General features: G+C 28.5%; 3 protein-coding genes and 1 non-coding gene across 4 annotated transcripts; 3 read left to right on the forward strand and 1 right to left on the reverse strand.

The window, feature by feature from the left end:
* Window positions 1–2599: 2599 nt before the first annotated feature.
* Tsp_06462 (conserved hypothetical protein) lies at window positions 2600–2917 on the reverse strand. The gene is made up of 2 exons (XM_003378428.1): window positions 2844–2917; window positions 2600–2780 (listed from the first exon to the last, which is right to left on the reverse strand). The coding sequence occupies exons 1-2, from the start codon at window positions 2915–2917 to the stop codon at window positions 2600–2602; spliced, it is 255 nt and encodes an 84-aa protein (XP_003378476.1).
* Window positions 2918–4116: 1199 nt separating this feature from the next.
* Window positions 4117–5192, forward strand: Tsp_06461 (hypothetical protein). The gene is made up of 3 exons (XM_003378429.1): window positions 4117–4166; window positions 4512–4600; window positions 4876–5192. The coding sequence occupies exons 1-3, from the start codon at window positions 4117–4119 to the stop codon at window positions 5190–5192; spliced, it is 456 nt and encodes a 151-aa protein (XP_003378477.1).
* A 2456-nt stretch (window positions 5193–7648) lies between these two features.
* On the forward strand, window positions 7649–15066 carry Tsp_06460 (polyadenylate-binding protein 2). The gene is made up of 6 exons (XM_003378430.1): window positions 7649–8225; window positions 9739–9830; window positions 10074–10252; window positions 10311–10392; window positions 12749–13307; window positions 14870–15066. Exons 1-6 carry the CDS (start codon window positions 7649–7651, stop codon window positions 15064–15066), a joined length of 1686 nt encoding a protein of 561 aa, XP_003378478.1.
* Window positions 11226–11298, forward strand: Tsp_06459. The gene has a single exon. It is a non-coding gene; the product is annotated as a tRNA-Val (tRNA).
* Window positions 15067–15339: the final 273 nt, after the last annotated feature.

The following is a 15339-nucleotide window of genomic DNA, read 5'->3' on the forward strand; positions in this document are numbered from 1 at the left end:
CTGAAATGATTGGAGAAAATTTTTACCAATACAGATGTGTAATGAAATGGCAAAAAGATATGGCTAAATGATCAATTGTTGAATATTGCGGATGGTGATCATTTGAATTCTCCAGCGATTTAGCACAGACCGTTAATAAGATTGCCTGACTTTAGCTGAACTCAGAAGCTGAAATGTGTGGCTAGTTGGAGGGTAAAGAAAGAAAAGTGGAAAATTAGTTTGACTTTTGAATGTCCATAAAAGCGCTGACAAAGGGTTGATTCAAATCAAAATTGCAAATTCAACTTGCAACCGATTTCAAATCCTCGATTTGATGATGGAAAGAAACAGCAATTACCAACACGCATTAGCAACAGACTTAACCAACAACATAAACTGAATAAACTCAACATCAGCTTAATAGTATTCTTCAATTATTTCAACAGATTCTTCTGATGGTAGATTTTGCTTTGTTTATGGAAATTTCTGCAAGAGATCTGAGCTAAGAGTACTGAAGAAAATTGAAAAAGCATCTCAACGATTATGAATAGAATTCACATATTCATTTCTGAAAATGAATAAGTTGGGAGATTTTTTCAAATAAGCTAATAAGATCTTCAACAACAAACAATAATTCAAAATTTTATCATGATTCCACTATCTGTATTAGATGCATTATTTGGAGTCTATCACCTGTCAGATGAAATGCTATCAATAAGTAAGGCTTCGAATTAAGACACTTTTTACTAAAAAAATAACTTGATGCTTTTATTCCACTACAGTGCATAATGCTATTGAAAAAAATATTAACAATTTAATTTCATTTTAATATATATTACAAAAATATTTCAATGATTGCATTATCATATATGCATAATGTAAATTTAAAAGATTGATCAAAAATTTAATTTAAACAAAAATGAATAATTCGTTTAACGATAAATTTTTATAGCATTTTTACAGCATCATATTATATGCACAGCCAATTTATTTTGCATGTTTCTTGAAAATACTTTCACTTAAATTTAATTTTAGTCTTGCACCATTGATTTGAATAATGAAAGCTGAAAACAACAATTTGCTCTACTGGTTATTAAAAATTATATAAAAATAAAGGAAAACAGTCACTGAAATAGCACTGTTTAAAGCAAATGAGCTGGAAACGATTAAGATAAGCGTAAAAACAAGCACTGCTTTTCTTTTACGTCAAACTAATTGATAACAAATCAATTATCCAGAGCATGTATATGATGATATTTTCCAATAAGCATATTATAAAATAATTTCAACTGGTTAAGCAACTGGTTAAGCTGAAAATTCTTACTATGCAAAACATTCACATAAAATAAATAGCAGTTAAGACATTTTTTAAATTAATTCATAAAAATGGTTATGAAACATCATTTGAACTATTTTAATTGTAAAAAATGTTATACACTGAAATAAAACATGCAGTTTCACTTCATGAATATCAATTTTTCAGTTAGTAATTTTTTAATTTATATTTTTTGTGTTGCTCTTCAACAATAATTTGAAAAATGCAAATTCATTTGCCGTAATGAGATGAAAAATTTTTAACTGACCGCACAAAATTGTAGAAATTGCAAAATTAAAATTATCATTCAGTATAATTAAATGCTAATGCTGCAATAAATAGGATTGTATTTACTTTATATGTTTACTACTCATCACTATTCTAACTAATTAGTGCACTTCAGATTTGCTGAATAACTAAAAATAATTCAATGCAATTTGAATGATGTATGTTGCAGTTTAACGATAGCAGCGTTGAAGTTCCAGTCATCAGTTAACGGAAGTTTAATTAAAAATTTTTGAGAAATAAAAAACAACAATCATTAACAATCAGAAATGTGTTGTAATAAGTTATTTATTATAATCAAAATTTTCACCTAAAGCCAGCGTATTAAAGCATATTTTTAGCCCATTTATATTTGATTTATAAAAAGTTAAAGCTCCTTTGTAAAATTAAATAACAATAATGTTAAATTTTTCACACGCTTAACAATTAACATATCGACAAGGAAGCAATTATTTTAAATAGTAGTTGTTAATAAAAAATAATTTGATTAAACGCTTTCAATTTTCATAATTTAATATATGAATAAAGTTATGTGTTCTCTAACCAAAGGGATGAAAATCTAATCACAAGAATTAGTTACCTATAGGGTAAAAGTTAATCAATATTTACACCTCTTTATGTTACCCACAAATAATTAAAAATTACTCATTCATTTGTATAAAATTTAATTTTATTAGCAATTATCTTGTTTACATTGTCTATCTAATGAACAAACAACCAAAAATCAAAGCAAAAACTTGTTGCTAACGTTACTTAGCTTCCTGTGTGTTACATAAGATTGTATGTTTTTTTCTATACAAATATGCAACATACAAAAAATTATTTTGAAATACATGAACAACATTCATTAATAATTTTTACAACAAGCAAAACTGACCAAAATGTTCTTTAATTTGCATTAATTTTCAATTTTTTAATATTCAAAATCATTTCAACATGCCTCAACAAAATGCATTTGAATTTGAAACTGCAGGTAAGCAAAAAAAATTCTCTGTATTCTATACTTGTCAAAAATTATCATTAAAATCCATCTTCCATTGCTGCTAATAATTGCAACTGCGCACAGCATTGCATGTTTGTCGGATAGTTTTCTTCGTTGACTATGAAGCGTTTTCCAAAACCAAGTTGAAAATACTGCGGGTCAAGACGCTTCTGCATTCTTTGGAAGTAGTTTTGAAAATGGATTCGTCTACCATTATTGCTACAGCAATTTTTTGTGAAATAAGAAAAGCAATGCTCACATGTATAAAAATGTTTTCTTTACCTCAACTCATTGCTGTCTACTGAAAATTGCTGCATTACAACAATAAATGCAAACAAAGTGATAAAAATATTCATTCCTAAAATATAATGCTTATAAATATTTTATGATGAAATAATGTGAAACATATTTGAATGACATGTTTATTTTGATAACTTTACAAAAAGTAGAGTAGGAAATCAGCATGAATTAATAGAATTGTAGCTTGTTTAATTTAATGCAATTGTTTAAACTGTGCATGCATGAAATAGAAATAACTTTTATACATTCATGAAAAGTTTTATGAAATATTATTTAAACCATTACAATATTAAACAATGCACATTAGAATTTGACTTAAACGCTAAAAATATTACAAATAAATACACGGCAATTAATTTGACTGAAGATTAATTTTAAAAATTACTTTGCTGATTGATCAAATATATATATATATATATATATATAAATTCTATGAATAAAAGTCTGTGACAATCAAAAGTCAAATATACATTAAGAATGGAATTGTCAACCAAAGCATTAATATAATATAGTTTTTATGAAATTTTCATTGTTAAACATATTTCCAAAATATGGATGGACAAAATCTATCAATTACTTCTGCCATTTTATTAGCTATTTTGTTATTTCAATATATTAACAATTATCATGCCATTTGATTTTTTCATTTTTGTATTTCATATTAGTAAATGTAAGACATTAACACTTACTTTTTTCTATTTACTTCTTTAGCTGAAGAAAGAAAGAGAGGAAAATAGAAATAAGAAGCTGTTAAAGACAGAAATTAAAGTGAACTTTACGCTTATCTATGCATGATGGAATTTTATACAAAATCTTAAACTCATAAGAGATTAACTGTTGCAGACAAACCGTTTTCAATGAATTGGTTCCTTCTATAAATGTTTTTATTAAAAAAGCAAATGATTGATTATTACATTGAAAAAAGCAATTATAAAACAATTGGTTTATTTATTGGATAAAATTTGAACAACGATGTTCTTTTCAACGTTCAAAAAACTGCAAAGTAATAATAAAGTCGTCAATTAACAATAAAGGGTAATTTATGGTATACTAACGTCGCTAGAATTGTTTACTGCTGTCTGAATGATTTTTGCAGTAAAATGGTATATTCTTAAGTGTGACATAAGAAACAGGATATCCAATAACATAAAAGTCTAAATACACAAAAATATGCTTCAAAAAATATGCATTATTAGCAAGTAAATCCATTAGATAAATTTTATCTGCATAAAAGTTATAAATTTTAGTAATAATAATGAAAGTGATGAGTAATAATAATAAGTTTCTTGATCTTAACACGATGCAGTAAGAAAAACCGCTCAAAATGCTTACTATTCTATTAAAAATAAATCACTTGTTTTTTAGCTAAGCATTATCTATGTTGAAACAGTTACCTTTTCATAAAAATCTTTAAATTCGCATCTATTATAAGATAATATTTCAAACTTCTTAAGTAAGTTAATAAATAAATAACATGAAAATAGCTATCAGACGAGCGGTTGTCTGCTACATTTTTTTTTCACTTGAGAATTTCATAAACACTGATTGTATTGTTCACTGCATCAAAAAAAACAATCAAAATAGCTCATTTTTATGATAATACATTTCAATTAATTCTTTTTATATAATACATAATATATCTAAATGCAGCGCATTGTGCAATAGAATGCTATTCATCATTTGGAAGCTCGGATCATCGGATGAAAACTTTCTTGTTTTGTTCTTGCAATTCAATTTCTGTAAGCTCAAGCTTGCATTTAATTGACTCTTCTACGAGATCCAGATGCATATGATTCAGAATAGTGTACAAACGGCGCTTCAGCTTCTGCAGATAATTGCTTTTCTGTTGATTGTGGAGATTGCGATGGATAAAGCGGAGCAATTCTTGCGTGTCGAATAACTGACCTTCTGACTATGAAACTTTTTACGAAAACTGGGCGTCATTGTGACCTACAGTGATGCTTTACAGATTGAACTCGTGCTGCAAACATTTGACGCAATCCATATCTTACAGATTGTATAGGCATTTCTGACAATGACCTAACTTATAAAAAGTTCACTAGTCGGTCATATACATCTAGTAGTCCACGTGATATCACATTTACAATCAAGAATACGATTTGTGATAAAATGATTTGGTATCTCCAACATGCTTTAAATTCATCAAAACAGACCTTGGATTTCTTAAATCATCAGCATTATCTTCCGGAATGTATTCTGAAAAGTTATAATTTTAAGAAGACTTCAGTACTCATTTGCAATGCATCTCTAGTCATCATTCTTTGTCATCAGATGACGTATGGAAAAGAAGCTCCACCAGCCATTTATTAATAAACACTGACATTTACTGAACAGAATTATGCAGAAATAAACAAGTAAGCTCTTGCGATTATAGCAGCAGTAAAGAAATTTCATGATTATTCCTCATTGTTACAGACCACACACCTTTGTTAGGAATATTTTCACCTAACAAAGAAACACCATACATATTATCACCTCAAATGTTGCGTTGTTCTATAATTTTAAGGCCTATAAACAAAATTTTAACACGTATGACATCTGTAACACGCCGGATAAGTGATATTTTACTAGATATCGTTTACTGATATTTTAAGTTGCTTATCACATAAAATTCCTGATTTAAGATCCCTCCATCTCTGGAAGTATTTATGCTTGAGTAAAAGTTTTACTGCATTTGATTTTTAAATAATACATAACATTCTAATACACAACAATATGATTTTAATATTACATAATACTTTTTAATGAAAATTTATCGTTTTATAATTGATGTGCAATTATGTGCTATTGAAAATTTCAAGACTATTTGCAATAAAGCAAATATTTTCCACGCAATTAAAAAACAGGCAAAATAAAGACACCAAATATTGCAAATAACAAAAGCACAATTACGTTAATTAATTACAAAAACACTATAAACAGACTGAGAATTCTGATAAATACAAAAGAAACATCTGTCAGACGCGAAAGCACAAGATAAGTAAATGATATTCTGCTATTTTTGCTGATAATTAGGGCAAACTTTCGAACTGTTACTGAAGTGATGAAATGGTGAAGTAAGACAGACAGACCTTATGGCATAGCTGCCGGATGTTTGACTATGGCAAGGTATTTTTATTTTTGATCTCAATGATCATTTTGGAGCTCCACCAGTGGACTTTACCGCCCGCCTATTTATACGAAGCTCATAATTAATAATATATATAACAAAGAAGTACAAAAACAGGGCATAAAAGTACTGCGAACAAGAAAGCCAAACAGAAAGTAATTATCTGTTATTGTTCAGCTTGACCTCTTCTTGCTAATTGGTAGGATCATGTATTTTTACCAGTCGCAGAGGTTATAAATAGTGCTTCGGTCTGACAGTAAGTCAAACCTAAAAAAGCTTAGTTACGAGTCGGTTGCATCAGCAGTCATTTGTAACATCATATTAGCAGGTAATTCTTGTTAATTAATTTGATTAAAATTTCACTAATAATTCCAGAAATTGTCGGCTGAGAATCTTATAGGGTATATATATATATATACAGTCGAACTTGGTTAAGTGCACATGGAATTTGACAAAAATTTCCATGAACATATTCAAGTTGTGCATTTCTCTAAAGTAGGGAATTATGCAGAGTAATTGAAAGGAGCAATAACTTCACATGTATACATAGGTTTAACAATTTCTATTTTTTAAGTAAAATAGTCAGAAATGTAGGTTTGAATTATATTTTGTGGTACCAGCGTTACTAGCTGCTCTTCAGTTTTGTTTAGGTCTGTCTGATTTATTCTGTTTTCGAGAAAATATGGCTGAATTGTCACCAGATCTGCGACAACTTCCTTGTGAATAACTTCCTAGGAAAGCAGTTGTTGTTTTGACTTTGGGCTAGCTTACCTTGTCTGTGATGCGCGTGCTTATTTTGATATAGCCAACAATAAAGTTTGCCAAGTATCAATAGTTGTTATGGTTGATGATAAAGGTTAAGCGGCCGAGAATGCGCCTATTTTGCACTTAAGGACTATATATTGCGAACAGTAAATCCCGTGGACGTCAGCAAAATGATGCATTTATCCATTATTTTACCCAGTAATTAACTACAAGAAATTTTGTTAGGACAAAATCTCGTGCACTTAATCACGTTTGACTGTATATATATATATATATATATATATATATATATATATATATATATTTATTTATTTATTTATTTACATTTTTATTTTATTTATTTATTTATCGGAATAGATTATGCATAGCTCAAATTTAGTTGCATGTTAGTTTCATATAAAATAGTGCATATACGTATATTCATTTTAAATAAAATTACATTTAATTAAAAAAAAATTAACATTTGTATTTAAGAAAGCTTTTCAACACACTTCAAAATAGATAATGAAAATTAAAAAGTACTGTAAATACGAAATATAAAACTTAATGATCATTGATTACATACTGTATTAAGAACTTACGGGTGCCAAAAATTATTAAATTCCAGTGGTAGGTGTGTGATGTTTATTGTCGACGAGAAAATGTATTGATTATATTTGATTTTTAAAGGTATTTTATTGCAACTTTAAGTATATTAAATGTGAAGTTGAAGCATAACTAGCTGCGTTTGGCAAAAATTATATCATACTATTATAGGTCACGTGAAAGGAATACAGAACTCTGGTTCAAGTACACGAACTTCTGCTGAAGTTGTAGCTTTTATTTAATCAAGTGAAGCATCAGGAAGGTTTATTTGGAATATTAAATTTGAAAGAACTTTAAAGTTTTCAAAATGGATGACATCGACGATGGCATTGATTTTGGTGATAATGCAGATGTTGGATTGGGGTTAGATGAAGTACTTTTGGACAATCAAGCTGAACTTGATCCAGAAATTGAACAAATTCGTGAACGGTTGAAAGAGATGGAAAGAGAAGCACAGCTGATTCGGAATTTGCACTCCGAGGTCGAAAAACAAATGACTACCGTACTGAATGAATCTTCATCGACGATACCGCTTACTACTGAAGAAAAAATAGAAGTAGATTCTCGTTCCGTTTTTGTTGGAAATGTAGATTATGGGGCAACGGCAGAACAGCTTGAAGCTCATTTCCATGGATGTGGTGCAATAAATCGAGTTACTATTCTTTGCGATCGTTACAGTGGTCGTCCGAAAGGTTTTGCATACGTTGAATTCGCTGACAAAGAGTCCGCTCAAGCTTCTTTAGCTATGACTGATACTCTTTTCCGAGGACGTCAAATTAAAGTTCTTGAAAAGCGAACGAATCGTCCAGGAATGGGTAACACTCGTGCGCGACGTCCATATGGAAGAGCTCGCGTAGTATATCGCTATGTTTATCCAAATCGTCGTATGCGTCCTAGGCGAAGATCTGTTTATACTCCGTATTAAACAGTACGAGGCATTTATTGATTGTTTAAATTTTATGCTATTGCTGTGCACATTATGTAATTACATTCTTTGCTTCATGAAGAAAATTTGAATGTGTCATGAGCAACATTTCTGGTTTAACTTTATATCTACCTGCATGTCAGTTTTGCAATTTTCAAATATTTGAATAAATGAAAATCAATATTTTACTGTGGTCTAAAAATTAGATGATCTGAGCATATATATATTTGTTTTTGGTGAGTAAATGATTAGATTGTTTTTCTGCGGAAATATGTTTTATGAGATATATACTGCTTGTATAACCGAATGCTTTAAAAGAAACGTTCCATATGGAGCCAAATATAAATGAATTCTATTCCATTTAATGAAGCCATTTGATTTAAATTGGCACAACAGAATTAATACAGTCCACTTGAACCTGCACACCATGATAGTTCATTAAAAATATCCGATTTTTTATATCCCATATATTAAAAGAATATTTCTAGCAAAATGGACGACTAATTTCAAAATTTGCAAATTTCGACATATAATTAATAATTCTGCTCATAACACGGTTTCATACTTCAAAAAGTTTTTAAGTTTAACACTACTTACTTATATGTATACTGTATTAATTTTATACTTTCATGTTATAGTCAACGCGAATTATGTACTGTAGCATTTTGGAAGTTATTTGAATGAGTTTGTCAAGAAATCGTTCTGTAATGCATATTTGTAAAAAATTTTATTTTTTATTTTCTGATTAACAAATTTTATTATGAATTTATTGCAGAAATTCTTTGATTTTATAAAAAAAGTCTTTCATTCTTATCTGAACTGACTATAAAAATACTATTTATGTCGCATAAATTTGTTTTGCTTCATTTTATGCTCTAAAGTTTTAATGCTAGAATTGATTGTCCTACACCAACAGTGTGATCATTTATTAAATTGTGTATGATTATGTGCAGTGTTGTGTATTTTAAACAAATCTTTTGCTATTCTGATTTCATAAATCTTAATTGAAATTTAAAAATGAGAACTTTGTAAATAGACAGCATAATATTTCTGATATTTACTGACCTTGGCAGTAAAATGAGAAATTGCTTTGCTGTCATTTACGTTGACCAGTTCACCTACAGTTACAAATGCAGCCAATTTCGCATTTAAGTTGCATTTTCCTGTGGAAAAGCATATATATTTTGTGCCATGAAGTTATTAAATTTTATGAATATTTAACCAAATTGAACCAAAAATGTTTATGAAAAAATAATCAATTTTAGGCTGTTGTTGTAGTTTGAGCTCGGTGTAGATTCTCAACCAGAATATTGGTATTCTATTTGTAACTCGTTATTTTGGTGCGGCTGGATTTTTGTTGTAATTGTTTGGTACATTTGATTTGCCTGGAAAAGAATAATGATAGAAATAACTGATTGTCAAAGTAATAACTTGGGAATCTTCCATTTTACTCATTTAATAATATATTTAAGAAATTGGCGTCGGTTTGGCTGGCTTTGGAATATCTTTCATATTTTTTGGAGTGTTGTTTTTTTTTGATAAAGGCCTTTTGGCTATTGGAAATGTGAGTTGATGGCAATTTCATTTTGCTTGCTATTTTAAAGCACAATTATTTCTGCTACATTTCGATAAATTCTTAGATTGAAAATGTTAATATAGACAATGTTGCTATTAAAAATTTATGCTAATTTTTGAGTTAATAATAAGATACTTTTTAACATCATATGTTAAAATTTTAGTAATTATTAAAGCAAATGGAAATCATTGATTTGCACAGTTGTGGTATAAATGTAATGCTGTGTTGTAGATTTTGTTTATTTCTGGACTAACTTTTGTTATTGGAATTGAAAGAACTGGGCGATTCTTTTTCCAATCTCACAAGATCAAAGGCACAGTATTTTTTTTCTCTGGTATTGTCATCGTGCTTTTTGGATGGCCAGTAGTTGGTATGCTTGTAGAATCGTATGGATTTTTCTCCCTCTTCGGGTAATTTGATTTTTTGGTTTAATTTTCATATTACCTTCTATATTGCATTTGTTTGCAGAGGCTTCATTCCAACTGCTGTCAATTTCCTTAGGCGAATACCGATAATTGGTACAATTTTGAATCTTCCCGGAATAAGACAGGTACTTCCTCGGAATGAAATTTGAGTTCACATTATATGGCAATAAAAATTCACTTTTCAATGCATGTGATTGTGAAAAACTTATGTAGCAGGCATGTTAGATAATCTTTGAATGGACTATTGGAAATTTTTTACTCTTTATATATCGACTAGTATATGTTGTGCAAGAGTTTTGCTCGTGTATTTATAATTTGAATTTGAATATTTCATATTTAGGCATGCAAAATGCACTAATATGGTTATGTTGAAATGAATAAAATGCAATAAACATTAGATTTATTGAAAGCGTGGTAGTTAATTTTTTGTTTTACTAATTCAACGTAAGAATGTGAAGTTTTTGCCAAAACAGTTGCTACATAAGAGCATTATTATTCCCATAAATTAATCTGTTCTCATTGGTTTGCAAGCAAAATTATCTGCAATAATTATAAAAAATTTAAAATTCAGTTTTAATGTGATCATGTGTTTTTTAGATTTTCGATAAATTTGCACCTGAGTCGAAGTCTATGGTGTAGAAGTTCGACAAATATTTCAAAAAATTGAATGTCTGTTACCGGTATTCTTCTGTCAATTTTCGTTGAAGATCACTTTTGATTTGCTTGTTATTTTATTTTAACGATTTAGATGCTCAAATTGAATAAAATATTGTTATTGTTTTGTTACACTGAGAATTTGAATAAGATGGGTCAATAAAGTAGGAAATAAATTTGCATTTTAACTTATCGAAATTTTGGTAGATAAATTTTTTAATGTAATGAAAATATCGATTTAGTAATACTTTTTTTGATTTTTATATAAATTTTATATATGAATATATGGGAGTATTGCATCAGCGTCCTCGTTGTGTAGTGGTTATCACATCTGCTTAACACGCAGAAGGTCCCTGGTTCGAGCCCAGGCGAGGACAGGCTTTTCAACGTTGATATTACATTTTCACTGTTTTTTAGCATAACTATCAACGGGCTGCTATTTAATATTTTTGCAGTTCTTATCACATACTGATTTCATAAATCTGTAAATGTCTGTTATGTGTGTAAAAAATAAAAATTTTTACAAATATGCATCATAGAACGGTTTCTTGACAAACTCATTATGTATGTAAAAATATTATGTAACAAATTGTCACATTTATAATTGTAGCTGCGTTTTTGTTAGAAAACAGTTTATCGAACATTCATACCAGTGCATTGGAAATTATTCTATTTATCCCTGAACATGAAATAAATAATGTTATTTTAAAAAAGAAATATTTGAATATTATTGCATTCAAAAAGAGTTGTTCTAAAATATGTATAATAAAAGTTAAAGTAATAGTGATGTTTAGCGATATTTGCATAATTTAAGTTTATAATAAATAAATTGATGTAAATTTATTAAATTATCAATGAAAAAAAATTATTTATGATTAAATTTAAAAAAAGCCATTTTTATCAGATGAGTATGTGCAATTTGTGATGTTTTAAGAAAATACAACAGTTTTTCAACGATTTTGATGTGATATGAGCAACGCTATTGGTGGTGAAATTTTTTTAGTAAAATTGAAACAAGCTAATCACAATAGTTATTAGTCTGCTGTTTGCTTCAATAGCAGCTGTGATTATGCAAAATTGTTGCACAATCTTATTCGTTTTGCTTACTGAGCAATAAAATGTTCGAAAAATTTTAAAAATGTAAAAATGTAAAAAAACTTGTAAACAACGAATTTCATATTAGGCTGTTTAGCATTTTTGATTATTTTGAGCACTTCTTTGGCAACGTTATTCAATTTTATTTGATACTTTAATTTTTATTTTGTTTGGCTTTTCATGCAAAGTTAAGGCAGGTATGATACTGGGGTACTGTATGGAAGCATTTTTTCGACCAATTTCTTGTTAGTTATAGTTTGATTGCATGCCTATGAGAGTAATTTCATCAGTAGAATGAAATAATTCAGTGGTGGCAAAAACTTGCTTTTATTGAAGTAATCAAACATTATTTAAATTATTTTCGTTTTCTAATTATTTTCAAGTACTACTGCCATTAAGTTTTTTGTTTCTTAAATGCGTCATTAAGCCAATATTCCAGTCTGATTGTGCATCTTTAAATATACATAAATTTTTTTTATTGTTTTGTAAATGGTAAGCTTTACATTCCAAGTTTTCACAAAATTGCACGTTCTGAAATCTTGAAGTTGTTTAATTGAAATAAAAAAAATATCCCAATTTGTTACTTAAATAGTGTAAAACTATTTGATTTTTAAACCAGCTTTGTTAAACATTTTAAGTTAAATTGCTTTAATATTTAAAGTTAAAATAATGGATGCACAAAATATTTTCCCCGTTATTCAAGAAATATACGTTGAAATGAATTTATATTAGTTGTTAGTATTTTTTATTTTTTCACTAGGCGTCAATTCGAATATTATTTCAATGTCAACAAATTTAAATATTGAAATTCGAAAAGTGTTCAGTGGATGGCCATTGGTTTTGAACTGTCAAAGCAACGGTGCCAACCAGGACAAAAAATCCGTTTGCTGGTGGTTTCAACAAAATAATCACACATATTTAATACCATCGAATAATGCTACACTAGCAGTAATGGAAAAAGCCAATTTAACACTTTTGACAGTATCGCCTGAAATTTCAGGGTATCATTTCATTTGCGGCTACCAGAAAAGAGCGTTGAGACGATTTGAAATTAAAGTGATGCTTTGCAATGACGATGATCCTTGCAACGGGCGTGGCAATTGTTTAACCTATCAAAATGATAAAATTGCACCCATAGTCTATTGTAAATGCAAAGATAAATATTTTGGCACTTTTTGCACTGAACATATTCCAATTGAATCATTTGTCAAGATGACTATAGTTGGCTGTTTAATTGCAATTTTTCTTCTTGCAACCGCTGCATATGCTCTTTTGAGGACAAGAAGCAAACGTATGTTGCAAAAGAAATCAAAGAAAAAAATTAAAAAATTCTCAAAAAAAGAAAACATCTTTTGAAATAAAGTAATCTATAATATTTGCATGGTATAGCTCTAAATATGATATAGAAAAATTTTCTTGTTAATATTTTCTTGCTTAATTTTGTTAATCAGATAAATTTATAAGTATTTGTGCTCAAATTGTCTAATAACAATTCCTCATTTTGAATACCACCACAAGTCCACAGTGCTCGTTAAAAATGTCATTCAATGTCTAAAATAATTATTATATTTATGACTGCGCAGTACAGTCAAATGTATCTTCATTCATTTCTATTTATGGAGCGCGTTATAGATTACAATTTAGGGCTTCATTTTATTAATCGTATAAATTGGATAGTACATATGTATATATATATTTTTTTGAAATTTATATTATGAAATGTACTTTATTAAATGTAGTAGTTTTAAAATGAATTTTTCTTGAGCAAATGTAATTTCAAAGATATGCCGAAATTGCAATTATACTAGTGCGTTTTAATTAACTGTTGACCATTTCACATAATAATGAGTCGCAAAGCATTTCAAATATCAAAGCAGAAGCATTTCAGCTTTAGTTTGTTTATAAAGTCAACAGATTAATTTTTCAACGAATAGCAGTCAATTATAATGGTTGCTTGTAGAAAGGATTAGTGTTAAATTTTCAACATACAAAAGTAAATTAAGATTATCGGATAATTTCTCTTACATTTTTAGTAAGAAAATAAGTGCATATACTTAATTAATTAGTTACTTATTGAACTTTTGGATTGTTAAAATTGCTTTTTTAAATAAATAATAAAAAAGTTTTATTTTTGCGTTATTGCTATTCATATATGTTGGAAATGGAAAGTTCATTGATTAACAATTAAGTGAAATTTACGTCAAACCAAATACCCTTAATTAGATGCATTTCTGCATCACAAAACACAAACCGAATTATGACCATTTGACCTGCTTTGCATCAACGAAAATATTATTCAAAGGGTGGGGCAGACAAGATTTATTGAAGTGGGGCAGTTAAGTTGTAAAATATTTCAATACGATTTAAATCTTGAGAATTTAATTCAAATAATAATGCAAAATATTTTTTACAGAAAGCATTGAATAGCATTTTATACGCATTCCATTGTAATGTAATTGAGTGCAATGTCTGCTGTTTAGAGTTAAATTGCTCATGTTGCTAATGGCTTTTAAGCGTATTCAATTTGAAAATATTTTATTATTTCAATCAGGAAAAAAGTGAAATTTTAAAAGTCAACTTCTGTCTATACACTCACCTATGTTTGATGTACAAAATGTAATTAAATTAAATAATTTGTAACAGATGACCATGCAGAACAACTGATGATAATTTTTTATAATATACCTCGTGTGTCTGTTGTTTTTCAAAAAATGAGCAAATCACTATTTTTTCTGTCAAATACAGTAATTTTTGATTGAATATATTTTTCTTTATATAAGCTTTGAATAGAGAGCTTTTATACCAATTGAAGACATTAAAACACGTAATAAATTTTGATCATGTTCAATTCAGAGGGTAGCTTCCTGCCCCTTTTTTGTCAACTGGATGCAAATAACCGTATCATACAACGAAAGCGTGTAACATCATCCGGTAATAGCGTACAGGACAATAATAGATGTGCTTTTACAATAACATGTATTAATATTACATGTACAATAATTTTTTTTGTCAATTTCAATATTAATGCTGTGTATTTCAATTTTGGCTGAAACTTCTGGTAATTTATTTTGTGCTTTTGTGTTTCATAAAATGCTATTTTTAAAATTAAATGTTCATTATTGCAATTAAATAGATCATTTTTATAACTTGCTGATATGATTAGTGAGTACTAATGACTTTATGAAAGAAGCAGATTAGGAATAGATGCAGGTAAAATAAAGTTTATTTCAGTATATTATTCAACTCATTTTATCTTTCTTGATAAAATGAAGTAAATTAACTTGCATAATCTATCTATATACATATGTAGATTTGCAAAATAT

The sequence above is a fragment of the Trichinella spiralis genome, assembly GCF_000181795.1.
Source record: "Trichinella spiralis strain ISS 195 chromosome Unknown Scfld4, whole genome shotgun sequence".
Taxonomy (NCBI): Eukaryota; Metazoa; Nematoda; class Enoplea; order Trichinellida; family Trichinellidae; genus Trichinella; species Trichinella spiralis.